Below are 14703 nucleotides of genomic sequence, written 5' to 3'. Positions count from 1 at the left end.
CGGGTCGTCGTATTTCAAAACCTAAGGTAGGTTTAATTGATTCCATGGTGAATGCTGGTATAAGTACAAAGAATACTTATTTGTATTTAACAGAAGAAGTTGGAGGGAGTGAGAATGTGAGCTTCACTGAAAAAGATTGTTATAATCATGTGAACACAAAAAAGATGCCTACGATTAGTGCTGGAGATGCTCAAAACCTATTGAATCATTTTAAGAAAAGGCAGATAGAAGATCCCATGTTTTTTTACACGGTTCAAGTAGATCAAGAAAATCGCATGACGAATTTTTTTTGGAGAGATGGGAGACCAAGGGTTGATTATGATTGTTTTGCAGATGTTGTGGTATTTGACACTACTTACCGCACCAATAGATATAATTTGATTTGTGCTCCATTTGTAGGTGTTAATCACCATTGGCAGAATCTAATATTTGGGTGTGCATTTCTTTTGGATGAAACTACTGCTTCTTTCAAATGGTTGTTCAAGTCATTCTTAGACTCAATGGAGAATCGATCTCCAATAACAATTTTTACTGACCAAGATCAAGCCATGTCAAATGCTATTGAGGAAGTGTTTTCGAACACACATCATCGACTATGTTTGTGGCATATTTCAAAAAATGCACCTTCCTACTTTAGAGAGTTAAATTCTAATTCAGAGTTTAAGTCCTTGTGGAACAAGTGTCAAAAATATTGTGATTCAGAATTGGAATTTCAAAACACATGGGATAAAATGATGCATAAGTTTAATCTTGAAGATCATCACTGGCTTAATATGATGTACAAAATTCGACATAAATGGAGCACTGCATTCACTAAGGATAGCTTCACAGCTGAATTTAAAGCTTCCTCGAGGAGTGAAAGCACAAACCATGTTTTGAATAATATAGTAGATACAACAATAAGCCTCACTAACTTTGTAATTAAATATGAAAGTGTGTTGGCAGGTATGCGTTCTTCAAAGTTTAATGAAGATTTTCGATGCAAGCAAGGCGCCCCGCAAAGAGCAGTTAAGAAGAGTGGTATTTTGGGTCATGCAGCTCAAGTTTACACATGTAAGATATTTAGATTATTTGAATATGAATTCCTTAATAGTCTTGCAATAGAGTGGAAGCAAGTTGATTGTCAAGATACAATTGATGTCTTTGAGGTGAAAGAAGAAGATAGTGAAAGAGTACGCATTGTCCATTTTGATCATTTCAATAGCAACATTTCTTGTTCTTGCAAGAAATTTGAGTCATTGGGAATTCTTTGTTGTCATGCGTTGCGGGTCTTCAATTTAAAAAATTTGACTAAAATTCCAAGCCAATACATTTTGAAATGTTGGACAAAGGAGGCTAAGCAAGGGATGATGGCTTATGAACAAGACAATCATTCAAGTGGCAATGCTAAAGAGGCCGAGATAGTGTGGCGTAATAGCATGTTACGTATAGCTAATACAATTATATCCAAAAGCCAAGAGGATGATAGCCTTAAAAGCATTTGTCAAAAGATACTATTGGGACTTGATGAAAAAATCGAAAGAGAGTCATCAAAGTTGGGTTCAAATGCAAATTTGGAAGAAAATGAAGTTGTAGAGCATAATATAGTTGATGAAATGCTTGGTTTATCAAATCATGTGTTAGTTTTAAATCCCCCATGTGTGAGATCAAAAGGCTTATGAAAAGATAGACTTAAAGGCCACTTTGAGAAGCGCAAGGCAAAATCGTCTAAGGATGCATCCTCTTCACGTAAGAAATTCTTTTTTTTCTTTATACTAAATATATGTCATATTTTTATTTTTAATAAAAAATTTTATTTACGATTATTATTATGTTTGATTTTTTTAATGTGCAATTTTATAGGAAAAGCAAAAAAACAAGTTTCTAAAGAAAATCCAAATGTGTCATTCGGTGGCTCATACAATCCAGCTATATACCAACCACCAAATCCCTACTCTCATTTAGGATTTACAAGTGATAATGCACATGATCAATCTTACATGTCATGGACAAATCATTCTCAGGTATTCATCATCATTTTATTTACAAATTTAGAATATTTATAACGTGTAATCTTAATTTTGGTCATTGACGTAATATCTAAATATGAATTTTGTCTCTATATAGGAAATGAGTTGTGTAAATGTTCCATTTACAACTATGTTGCAAGGTACCAATGTTATAACGCAACTTAGTCAGGTAAATCGACACGATTGATTATTTATTTGAAATGGAATAAAATATCTATCATTTATGTATTAACATGTGTACAAAGTTTTGTTTCGAAATAATTTTTTCTTATATTTTGATCTTTATAGAATCCAACGACTTATATTCCCTCACAAATAAACTCGTTGATGTATAGCTCCAAGCAATCAAATTCCACACATATATAAGAGGTAGATTTGAAAATTCTTGTGATGTGTTTGCATTATCAATTTTATTACTTATTTCTTGTTCCTAAGGATGACTTCCTTTATACTTTATTCTTAATGTATTCATTTTTGTTCCATTCAATATGCTAATATGATTTTTATATGTTTCTAGGTGGGAAGACCGAAGATGTCATGCAGCCAAGAATCCTAGGAACTTCACAAATCTGGCACAAATTATTGACTTGGAGCCAAGTGACATTTATCATGACACCAAGTTTCTTTTGTTTGTTATTTTATTTTTGAGGAATACATTTGTTCTCTTTGGATTTATTTTGACTTGTTGCCAAGTGAAAGTTATGTATTAACTATAGTTTTATTGTTAATGGAGATAGGAGTATGGCTTTGGAGTAGAAAACCGTGATTGGAACCGTTTGTATTAACTATAGTTTGCATTATCAATATTACACTCAAGGTTAAATTCCATGTCACAAAATGGCATGCGTGCAATTGGTGATTTTTTTTTTTTTTGATTGGAAAAGTTTGTATTCATTCAACTGAAAATGGAAGACAAAAAAGTCCAAATACAAAGCTATAACAGAGCAGAAACACAGAAACAACTTCAAACTGATACAATAAAACATTAAAGTCTTATCCAGCTGAATAAGGTGTTGCACCATAGGGGGTGAAACTCCTTTCCAGACCTGATTTGTGCCGCTGCATTTTGCAAATTGTGCTAGCACACGAGCAACCTTGTTGCAGTCCCTTTTCAGGTGGTTAATCTTCCAAACAATAAAAGACTTCAAGTTTTCACTAATCCCTTGGATAAGATGGCTCCAAGTTTAGGTTGTGATTACATTATAGTAAAATTGATCTTTTGTTGGCACTTGATAGCTTCTCATATTCCACAAATACAACCTTCAAGCACCCTTTTTTTTAAGATAACAAACAGAATTTTATTGATGTGTAAGTAAACAAAGAATACAAATTAAAAAGGTCCCAAGCTAGCTCAGTTTGTTCCTGAGGATACATCATGAATAGAAATAAACAACCCCCAAGCTTTTCCCCTGTTCCCACCTACTACAAACAGAGGATCATGTGTTCATGCCGAAAGTTGTGTTCAGGGTCATATGGCTAACGCTCCTTCCAAAATCACCTTTAAGCACCTATGATTCCATGAAAATGGAGATTAGAACTTAAATTTGGCACCAAGTTTTTCCTTCTATTTTCTCTGGAACCGAACAGAGGCTAAGAACTTCATTGATGATTCAGAGCACTATAGACAAAAACGTAAAACAACACTTAATTGAGTAAGAGTGTAACACTTTTTGAGCTTTTGAAACGAGAAAAAAAATATTGTATAGCAATGGAAATAGTGGTTAATTAAGACATTTACAATTAAAAGAGAATCCAGTAATCAAAATCAAAATTAAAAGAATCAATACCTGATGAAGCCAAGAAGCAGAGAGCGGAGCACAGAGGGCGAGACAGAGACCAAGACCAAAGAAAAAAAAAAGAAAAAAAAAGAAAAAAAACCCAGAAGCAAAGGCAAGTTCAGACGTCGTGAGGGTGAGAAGGGAAAAAAAAAATTTGTGAGTGAGAGAGATTCTGAGAGATGCGTGAGCTTGAGTGAGGTGAGACCGTGAGCTTGAATGGTGAGACCATGAGAGTAAGACAGAGAGGCATGAGAGTGAGACAGAGAGGCGTGAGGGTCTGAGATGAGGCGTGAGAGGGTTAGTTTTAGTTTAGGGTTAGTTTTAAAACCTTGAATGAAATATAATAAAAAAGCGGGTGGATTGAAATTTGAAATTTGAAATTATGGTGGGCCCGAAAACTTTTGAAACTGGTGATAAAACTATTGGAAACAAGTGGCTAACAGGAAAGGTAACGGAAAGACCAATATTTCGCATGGTTGATGAGCTGTACTTTTTAAATTATGTCAGCTTTTTCATCTTACATGTCTTGTTTTTATTGGCTGGGACTACAAGGTCAGCTTGGTGACCTTGTAGTCTGGGACCAAGTAAGAAATTCCCTTCGTTCACACCTACGGTAACATTTCTTCCAACATTTCCCTTCCTTTTTGTCTATTTATCCCCCCACTACTCTCAATTTTACCGTTACACTTCCTTAATCTTTCTTATATTTTGACACTTCTTCTCCTCATCTCATTTTTATAAATTTTATATCATTTTTCTCATTCAATCCATTTTTTCCCACACAAAACTATGAGTCTTCTCTCTCTATCTCCGTCTCTCTCTCTTTCTCCCCTTTTTTTGGTGGATTTTCGTTCTTTCTTATATTTTACTTAAGGTTGATGGTTCTTCTTTTTTTTTTTTTTTTTTTTTTTTTTTTTTTTTTTTTTTCTTTTTAAGGCTAAATTACAAATTAGCCCCTCTAGCTTTGCTCAAAATTTATGTAAGTCCTCTAACTATTGTTTCGATCATTTCAGTCTTCTAACTTTAACAGTTATTCAATGTAGTCTTTCTGTTAAAACTAGCCTGTTTGTCATCCAAAAATGAGGTCATTTTGGTATTTCTTGAGTTTATTAAATTAAAAAAAAAAAAAAAAAAAACTGTGGGGCGGCAAAAAGGTGAAACAGAGGATTGATGATTGTATCGTGATCCAATTACTATTCACTTACACAATGAATTTATAGAGATGGGATGCAAGGTCAACCTTTAAGTACCCATTACAAAACAAAAGATGAAAGTCCGACCAAAACTAAAAGTGTTGTGATTAATATTCAACTAAATAGAGCTTAGAAATGGCTAAGTGTTCGTCCTCGGGTTTAATCCAAGGATAGAATTACAATTGGATGATTTTTCTCTCTCTATTTCTTCTCTCCAAATTAGACCTCTCATTTGATCCAGGTGCTTCTTGGCTTTATATAACTTAGCAAAGATGCATCTGGATCTTACATTTGGAGGGTCATGATTAGACTTTCTTAATACTTGTCCCATCAAAACCTTACTAGAAGGTTTTTACACTAGAATATGAGTTGGGGGAACACTGTTCATGATCATTTCCCCATTAATGCGGCCAGCTAAGTGGTTGCAGTGCATTTAATGCAGAGGGAATGGCTACCTTGTCCTTCTTTTTTCTTCTCTTCCTTGTTCAATACCAAGTTACCTTTGTCCCCCCTAGGATTGCATCGTGCTCCCTTCATTCTCGGCCTTCCGAGGTAAAGTAGGAGCCCTCGATGCCTCTACCAACTGCAACATTCCGAACTCTTTATTAGTTAAATAAGTTCTTTCTAAAGATGCTTCGTGAAGTTCCCCTCCTCAGAAATGCCCTTATCTATTTTAGTAATTGCTTTGGATTCTCGTCCCCCCACAAAAACTAATACTAATTTTTTTTTATACCCAATGACTTATACCCAGTAAATTAAAAAATCAAAAAAAAAAAAAAACTAATGTTTTGATCATTATTTTTTTTTTTAATTATCAAACATCAGGAAAACGTTACACTATACACAGTGACTTAACAGTAAAAAGAAAGGGAAAAAAAGGGATTCATTCAACTGGGGAGAATGTGAATTGCGCAGCAAAGAGAGTGACAAAATTAGAGGTGTTTGGGTCAATGGGTTGGGAATCGGAGGAGGGGTTATGGGAGAGGACTAGCTATTATATCGAATCTTACACTTTTTGGTGTTCTTCTTCCATTGCTGCATTGGGTTTTGAAGGGAATTGTGATTTTTTTTTTTTTGAGAAATGATATGTCCACAACATTTTTACAACAAATTTTAAGTGGCAGATTGTTACTGGTTGTTAGTTGGGGCAAAAAAGTAATCTTAGTGTTAGGTTCAAATTTGAACTAATAACAACTAACCATCTATGATTTGTTATAAAAATGTTGTGAATGTAGCATCTATCCTTTTTTTTTTTTTTCCCAATTTTGTGAGATAGTGAGAAGTGAGGAGAGGATAGTTTTTACTCTTTTTTTTTTAATTTTATTTATTATTTTTTATATGGGCTCAGAAATGAGAAGGTACTTTCTGAAATTGGGTTTTTGATAACTTTAGGGTACCATACTGCTAGGTGCTATGGGTATATGAGTGTGAGCCCAATATCTGGTGCAACTAGTGTTGAATAGAAACTCCTAGGGCTAGTTTACTACCCTGTAGTACAAACAATTGGCAAGTGGCAAGTGGCAAGTTGAGCATTTTCAAATATATCTTAAACATAAAGGAAGTTAGATCTATGCCAAAAAGTTGCTTGAGTTTGAAAATTTCTTTCCCATTTTTTCTTATTTTGTGGGTTTTCTATTATGTAACCACAGAGAGAGAGAGAGAGAGAGAGAGAGAGAGAGAGAGAGAGAGAGAGAGAGAGAGAGAGAGAGAGAGAGAGAGAGAGAGAGAGAGAGGTTGAACTTGGACCTGGCTGGTTCATATGGGTTGCGAGTTGCATCTTGCGATAGCGGCTAGGGAGAGAGATGATATCAGATTAGAAAGAGAGGAAGCGTGAGAAATTCCTTTCAAAAAATATTTTATCATTTTTTTGGATTTTTCAATTTAATAAATTCAAAAATACCAAAATGATTTCATTTTTTTTTTGTTTGACCGGGGGGGGGGGGGTGATTTCATTTTTTGGGTGACAAATGGTGCATTGTTATAAAATCTATTTTTATTCCTTTAGCTTCATTTTAATTTTGGCTAAGATAACATTATAATTTTGTGATAAGTTTTAATTATTATTATAATTTTCTTATTCCTTAAGAGATGAGATATTTGAATAATAAAATTGAAAATTATAATAAAAAAAATATTAATCAAACACACAAAAAATAATAAAATAATATATTTGTAGAAATGAAAAGATAAAAAATACTTTTAGGTTTTTTTTTTTTTTTTTTTTATAAAAAAAATAGAAAATATTTGAAATAATAATTTTTTATATATTACACATTTACATAATATTTATATTCCCACGCATCGTGTGAGTATGCTATAATATAAAAGAGGTTTAGTTTAAGTGTTCCTATTAGAGAACTTATTTTCTTTGGTTTATTAGGCTTCAAGAAATAAGCTAAGTAAAACCATACCTAAAAGTAGTAAATCTTTTTTAAAAAATTGTATTAGAATTTTTAAATCACATAAACTGAATAAGTTGGATAAAAGCTATATTAGCAAAGGCTACTGAGAGAAAACTGCCTTTACAAAATAAGGTTCTATTGGCTTGTAGGGATGTCCTTCAAGCACATTCAATAAAATTGGAATAAAAATGCTAAATACATAATGTAAGGACTGAAATTAGATTGGTCCCAAAACAAGATTGGGCTCAAACCCAAGCGGCCCAAACAATAAATTTGTAGAGCGTGGATGGAAGAACTAGATCTATCCCAGAAGAAAAAATGATTAAATTTAATGGTTTAAGACTGTAAGACACAAATAAGATTAGCAAATTTATCTTCGGAATAGCTCAAGTAGTTTGTATCATATGATTTAGTTGAATAATAATTGTACAAGAGTCCCAGTACTGATCTTCGATAATCCCTCCCCTTTTTTAGTACATCTTTCCATCTTATATATTCCAGTCTTGGTGTCACCCCTATTGCACACGTTTAGGTTTGATTTTGGGGAACTCCTTCCTGTCCCATCTAGCACTTCCCAGAACCATCAACTAGTAGTTGTAAGGCTGCTTGATCATTATTCAGGCGTCATTTCCACATTAATGTGGCCAGAGAGTTGGTTGGGAGTTATTTAATGCGAAGGTAGCAGCTTTTTGAAGATATTTGTTGCCCTTTACCTTTCTTATCCCTTATCCGACGTCTAGCTCTTAGTGATGATGTGACTCCGAAGTAAGTCCATGACGATATGACACTCGAACTGACCTCGGACACATGTTGCCGAGATGGCTTTTATCTTCAGACGCTTGTTGGATTTATCTCATATTGTCTCCATTCCTCTCTTCATTCCGTTCTCCTCATAATCTTATTTAGACCTCCTCAGATGATCTAACGTCCTCGGATCGGGCCATAGGCCCAGTTAATACTGCCTTAACAGTACTTCCTAATTAACTGGCCCCCACACATAATAAATTGTACAACTAGTGAGGTGGTAGATTATGATTAGTGTAATATCACTCTCACATGATACAACCATTGACACCATTTTTATTGAACAAAAATCACAATTCAACATCTCAACAATTGTAAAATTTGTTGTGGCGTTAAATTTATTGAAATTGGAGTGATACTAGCTTATGGGGGCACTACACTTATCCAGGGCTGGTGCTAAGTGGGAACTAGAGCTTCAAAATTAATTCCCCTTGCAAATGACCTTTCTTGTAACAGTTATCAACAATATTACAAACGCAGCAAATTTCACTCTTTTTTTTTCACAAAATTTAAGTTAACAAATTGTGATTTGTGCAACATCAATCACAAATTATATCACTTTATATTGTTAAGAAATTGTATACCCACTCAATCTAGCTAGAGATATACTTTCTCTACCTCTTTGTAATCTAAGAGTCAGAGATAAACTTCCTGTATGCAATATATACCTCTAATAGAGAAAATTTTAAACTATGGTTAAGTTTATGGAAGATGAAGTAGCCTGAAATTTTTTTTACCTTTTTTATCTGTAAACTGCTCTCCAACTCACTTCCAATTAGAGTGGAGTTAAGGCAAAGGCATTAGGCATCTGAGCATTGACAAGGGAACTGAGGTTTGGATCTGACCTTTCACTCCATAGCTGAATGGATCAAAAGCTGGTTGTGTAGAGTTAATGGAAACCAAGAGAACTGGACCAACTTCTCTCTTAATTTTTCAATCACTTTGATCCCTTTCTTATAGTTGGCACTTGGGAGCATCGTACTAAGGAAGAAAACTTGGTCTTCTTGAGACAACCTCGGGTCCGCTAAGCAATTGGCAACCAATCTAATAGTCTTATTGTGTCCCATCAAAAAAAAAAAAATAGTCTTATTGTGGCATGATTCATTTGCAAGGACAGTTTGTTTTATGTCCAATTGCTATTCGGGGTGGAATTTGTTACCCTCATGCCCCCATGAGTAAAGATCTATCATAATTGGTATTAATTATTTCAAATTTGGTAACTTTTTTTTTTTTTTTTTTGGTGGCAAAAATGCAAATTACTCTCTAAATTTGGTTGAAATTCATCACTTCTCTAACTTTACTTTTGTTCAAATGAGTCTTCTAAATTTCAAATTTATTCAATTCAAGTCTTTTGTTCAATTTTATCAAAAAAAATTGCCCTTAAGTATGCAATTAACTAATAAAAAAAATATTTTTTGAAAAAAAAAATCTATAAAATTAATAAATAATTTTATAGATTTTTTCTTTTTTCATGTGAAAATAAATTTTTTTTTAGTGGAAATATTTTAATAATGATGGGATTGAAGAAATCAACTGGAGATGAACCCAATAAGACAGACAAGGTCATCCCTTAAGACGAGCCCAAACAAGTGCCCACGTCATCGACGAGGATAGTAGGACCATTCAATGCCGCCAATAATGCCTTGGACGATTACAAAACTAGCTATTCAGACCGTTGAAAGGATATTGAAGCCCAATTACTAAGCAGGAGGCGTTACCAAGAAAGGCATTAACACCACAATATTAACCACAATGGCTAGAATCCAAGGCAACATATATAAAGCCCTCACATCGCCAACACAAGGTACATAGACACTGATTTTTATCTTGCTATTTTGTTTCATTTTACGAAGCATTTTCCTGTTCTGACTTGGGCATCGGAAACGTTGTGACAGGCATCACACCGGTGACCACCCTGAAAGGAGTAATCTTCTCATTTACGCAGGTATCCAAGCGAGAATTTGGATCCATCTGGGGACGTTTAATTCGACTAACAAAGTCACGCTTCATCAAACAAAATTGGACAGAATGCCTTAATTGAATATAAATTTGAAACTTAAAAGATTCAATTCAACAAAAGTAAAGTTTAAAAAGTGAAAAGAATTTCAGTCAAATTTAAAGAATGCAATTCCATGTTAGAAAAATTTGATATAAAATAAAACCAGTTTAAAATATAATAGTTTTCTTTTTTACTCATTAGCTTATATCATAATCCATCTATTTTTGTGATTTTTCAAACAAATTATATCAATTCAAAAACTTCACTGTGACATAACCACTGTATAGTTTGTATTAATTAGCTCTGTATAATTTTAAAGTAAACTTCATTAGGTCATGCCAAAAGTATATTGCAATGTATCATATACTATTACAACAACTCATTTTTAATTCTTTTGTTAATGGAATTTACGACCATGTCACAACAATGGGAGAAGTGACTTGGTGCTTCCCATCCGTCCACACTAGACGACCAGATTCACTCCCACTGTAATTATGATGCAGCCCCACTTTCTCAGACAAAATTCTTACCACATAGCTCTGCTTTTGACCTTTCTTCTTGAAAATCAGCTTCTCTTGATCAACGGCCACGGTAACACCTTTGGGATTAGTGATATTTATAGTATAGGTTGAATCACCATCACCAACATATGTAACCGTTCGATTAACCACAACCTCTGATTTGGACGGTGCTGATGCATCGAAAGACACTAATATTGATGGGTAGTTCAGGTCCCACATCTTAACTTGTTGGACCCCACTGCAACTCACTGCCCTCCTTGTGATCACTTGGATTTGCCCAGTGTTGTAATTGGAAGCACAAAGAAAATTCAAATAATCATCCACCGAGAGATCATAAACCAAGCCCGGATCAACGGCTTTATTAGGGTCCACATGTCCAGCGCCAAAACCAAAGACGCTGGACACGTTGTAATCTTTCTCATCCAATAGAGTCTTTCCATCGTGATCGTCCGTGTAGGCCGTTGTCATCAACGCTGATTTGATCATCGCTGGGGACCAGTCAGGGTGGGCCCCTTTCAACAAAGCCGCCACGCCTGACACGTGTGGGCAAGACATTGACGTACCCGAGATTATGTTAAACTCTGTTCGCCTCTTATCAGCTGCTGCTTCAGTTGGTGGTACACCGTAAGGCCAAGCCGCTAAGATGTCGACACCTGGCGCGATGATATCTGGTTTTAAAACTGATGGAGATATCGAATTGGGCCCACGGGAAGAGAAGGAAGCAACCACGGGTGCTGGTTTTACTCCCAACTGGGTCCCTTTGAAAATCAAGGTGGCCTTTGGGTTTTTATTGGAGCTTATGTACCGAAGCACGGTTGTACGTTTTGATTGCGTGATTGCCAGTCCAGGAATTAAAAATGCATCCGCGATTAAGCCCTCTCCCGTAGGTTCCACGTTGGCAAGAACAAACCCGACCCCACCAGCTTCTCTCACCACCTCTGCTTTATCAATGCGTGGCCCATCACGACGATCACACAGCACGATCTTACCACGTACCAAATCCTTATTTAACGTACCAGCCAAGCAAGTAGCAACAATTTTGGAATTGGATGCATCTCCTGCGTAAATCAACGGTAGATACTTCCCTTCCGGAAAACCATCACCTTTGTAGAGCGATGATCCAGTAATGACGCTACCATCTCCAAGAACTAGATCTGCAAGGAATCTCCGATCAATGGTGCTTGCTCCCACTGTGGTTATCCAAGGTGCTACGTTTGTTATGGTGGAATCAGTTGGACCATTGTTACCACCTGAAGCGGAAAATAAAACCCCTTTCTCTATAGCACCGAAAGCGCCTATAGCAATCGGATCCTCATGGTATGGCACAGGGTCGCCAACTATGGAAATTGATATAACGTCGACACCATCTTCTACAGCAGCGTCGATCCCAGCAAGAATATCGTAAACTGGACAACCATCTTCCCAACACACCTTGTACACTGCAATTCTTGATTTGGGTGCAACCCCATTTGCAACGCCTTGGGCAAAGCCGAGGAAGGAAGCGTTAGGGGCATGTCGTCCTGCGATTGTGGATGTTGTGTGCGTTCCATGGCCAAGGGTGTCTCGGGCTGAGCCTTGCTGTTGTTGTTCGTAGAACTCGGTTGAGTAGTAGCGTGCACCGATTAACTTTTTGTTGCAAAGGTTTTCAGGGAAGTTGTCACCACCATCGCATTTGCCTCTCCAGTGAGAAGGTATGGGTCCAAGGTCTTGGTCATTGAAGCTAACATGTTCGGGCCATATACCAGTGTCGAGGACTCCGATGATGACGTTGGAACCTGAATCAGACTCGTTGATGATACCATGTTTGTCTTTGGTACCAATAAGTCCCATGAATTGAGGTGTACGTGTGGTTTGGAGTTGGAGAAGCCGGTCGGGGAGGACCGAAAGTATTTCAGGGCGATTTGTGAGTTCTTCAGCTTGTTGAGGTGTGAATCTGGCTGAGAAACCATGAAAGACGGTGTTGTACACATGGAGCAAGCCATGGTTGTGTTGGGTTTGGGAGTTACTAGAGTTAATACTGGAACTGAGACTTTTAAGGGTAGACTCATACCATGTTTTGTGATTAGAGTATCGTTTAGGTTTAAGGTTGTTTTGGACTCGGACAATGAAGGTTTGGTGGGTGTTTAATTGGAGATTAGGTTTGCAGGAAACAATGGAGAGCATAAGGAGCACAATGAAAGTAACAAGCTGATGAAAGTGGCCCATTTGTGAAGAGAGGAGAAAGGGGAAGATGTGAATGGCAATTTATGCAACAGCTATGTATATATAGGAAAATTAAAGATATTAGGTGAGTTCAGTTCCGCGCTAGTCTATCCCCAATAAATGTAAGTCATTTAATATAAAAATAAAATACTTAATAAGTAGGAGCAATTCTCCTTCATTTTCACATAATAATAAGTTTCACAAATAAAATTTTGGTTGGAAGTCATCAATCATATAAGATAATGGAGCTTTTTTTTTTTTTTTTTTTTTTTTTGAGAATCAAGATAAGGGAGCATTAAAACTAGAGTATTGAATAATTTTTCATAAAATTAATTTGATATAATTTCATATATTAAAGACAATTAATTTAATATAAAAAAATATGACAAAAATTCATAAATTAATTATAGTATTAATTAACTTGCATTTATTAGGGGTGATTTCGGAGTGCGGCTGGTTTTTAGTAGGTTTTACAACTGGACCGGTTGGGATGATTTGTCAAAACCTTGGTCGAAAATTGACTGAAAATGTGGAGTGGATGGACTAGTTTGGTCGGTGTCAATCGGGTTACCAAACAGAGAATTCACATGAGAGAGAGTACTTGAACGAAAGAGCAAAAGTGGTGGTGGCAATGGTTTCAATTCAACTCGATGGTATTTTTTGCAAGACTAGCTAGGATTGAAATCAAAATTGAAATTTTTTTTATAAAGAGAATCAGAATTGACCAAATCCCTTAGGAAACTGAACCAAGCTTGTTTTTTCAACCGGTTTTGGTCGGTCAATGAGATTTTCCGGTTTTTGCTAATAGGCTTAGCATTTATTAGTGCAAAGCATTAACATTTATTTGGGTGAAGTATTATGTCAACTGTACTGCGTATCAACTGAGAAAGTCTATTTCATTAATAAAATTTTATTTTCTAAATTTAATCTGTCATATTATTTAAGAAAAATGTCAATGAGTGCCCTTAGAGCACTAGTTAATAATCTATTTTAAAAAAATTATGAGAAATGAAAAAAAAAGTAATTAATATTTTGACAACTATTTTCATTTCCCATAAAAATGGTATCAAAACTTTCCTAAAATAAATTATTAATGAGTGTCATTATTTAAAGTGATAATTTTGTAAATATGTAAATTTACAATATTCAATATGTTTTATGAAATGAATGGTCTATTTGAATTGAGGAGGAGAGAAAGGAGAGTAGAATAAATTTAGCCCAAAATTAACTTATTTTTAGTCAACTTTACTTTTCTCTCTCTCTTTCCTTCAATCCAAACCGGTGGAATTGTCTTCAAACTCTAGTGAAATGTAAAGGAGACGATACTTTTTCTTTTTCTGCCGTAATATTTGCTAGAACAAAGGTTATATGAAAAGCTTCAAGAAGATGAATTGAATGTAAATCAAGGAAGAGGTTGAAGTGCTACTGGAAACGTATTGTTGAACCAATAAGAATTGAGAAACCGGACGGTGAAAGCCTGACACATGCATGCAATAGAGACAAATATTGGCTTACTATCTTTGTGGCAGTTTTTTTTTTTTTTTTTTTTTTTTTTTTTTTTTTTTTCTTATCATGAAGTCATTAGAGTTGATCCTAATCCTTGAATAATATGTGCGTTACGTACTTTTGGCATACTTTTTCTTTTTCTTCCTTTTTTTGGGGTGCTGAAATCTTTGGAATAATAGTTTAAAAATAAAAAATAAAACGTTCATTTCTTGCATAAAGCTGCTTGAGATTTGGATATGTATGATTCAGTATTTATGTAGTGTGCGTCTGGGCAAGCTAAAAGTTTCAG

At 35.2% G+C, this 14703-nt stretch overlaps 2 protein-coding genes across 2 annotated transcripts; one reads left to right on the top strand and one right to left on the bottom strand.

Annotated features, from left to right (window-relative positions):
• Positions 1 to 500: 500 nt before the first annotated feature.
• On the top strand, positions 501 to 2565 carry LOC126708175 (protein FAR1-RELATED SEQUENCE 5-like). The gene is made up of 4 exons (XM_050407981.1): positions 501 to 1602; positions 1843 to 2003; positions 2107 to 2178; positions 2527 to 2565. Exons 1-4 carry the CDS (start codon positions 501 to 503, stop codon positions 2563 to 2565), a joined length of 1374 nt encoding a protein of 457 aa, XP_050263938.1.
• Positions 2566 to 10592: 8027 nt separating this feature from the next.
• LOC126708174 (subtilisin-like protease SBT1.5) lies at positions 10593 to 12911 on the bottom strand. The gene has a single exon (XM_050407980.1). It carries the CDS (start codon positions 12909 to 12911, stop codon positions 10593 to 10595), a length of 2319 nt encoding a protein of 772 aa, XP_050263937.1.
• Positions 12912 to 14703: the final 1792 nt, after the last annotated feature.

The sequence above is a fragment of the Quercus robur genome, chromosome 12, assembly GCF_932294415.1.
Source record: "Quercus robur chromosome 12, dhQueRobu3.1, whole genome shotgun sequence".
In the NCBI taxonomy this organism is placed as follows: Eukaryota; Viridiplantae; Streptophyta; class Magnoliopsida; order Fagales; family Fagaceae; genus Quercus; species Quercus robur.
The sequence above is the reverse complement of the archived record's forward strand: the minus strand, read 5'-3'. Positions and strand labels throughout refer to the sequence as shown.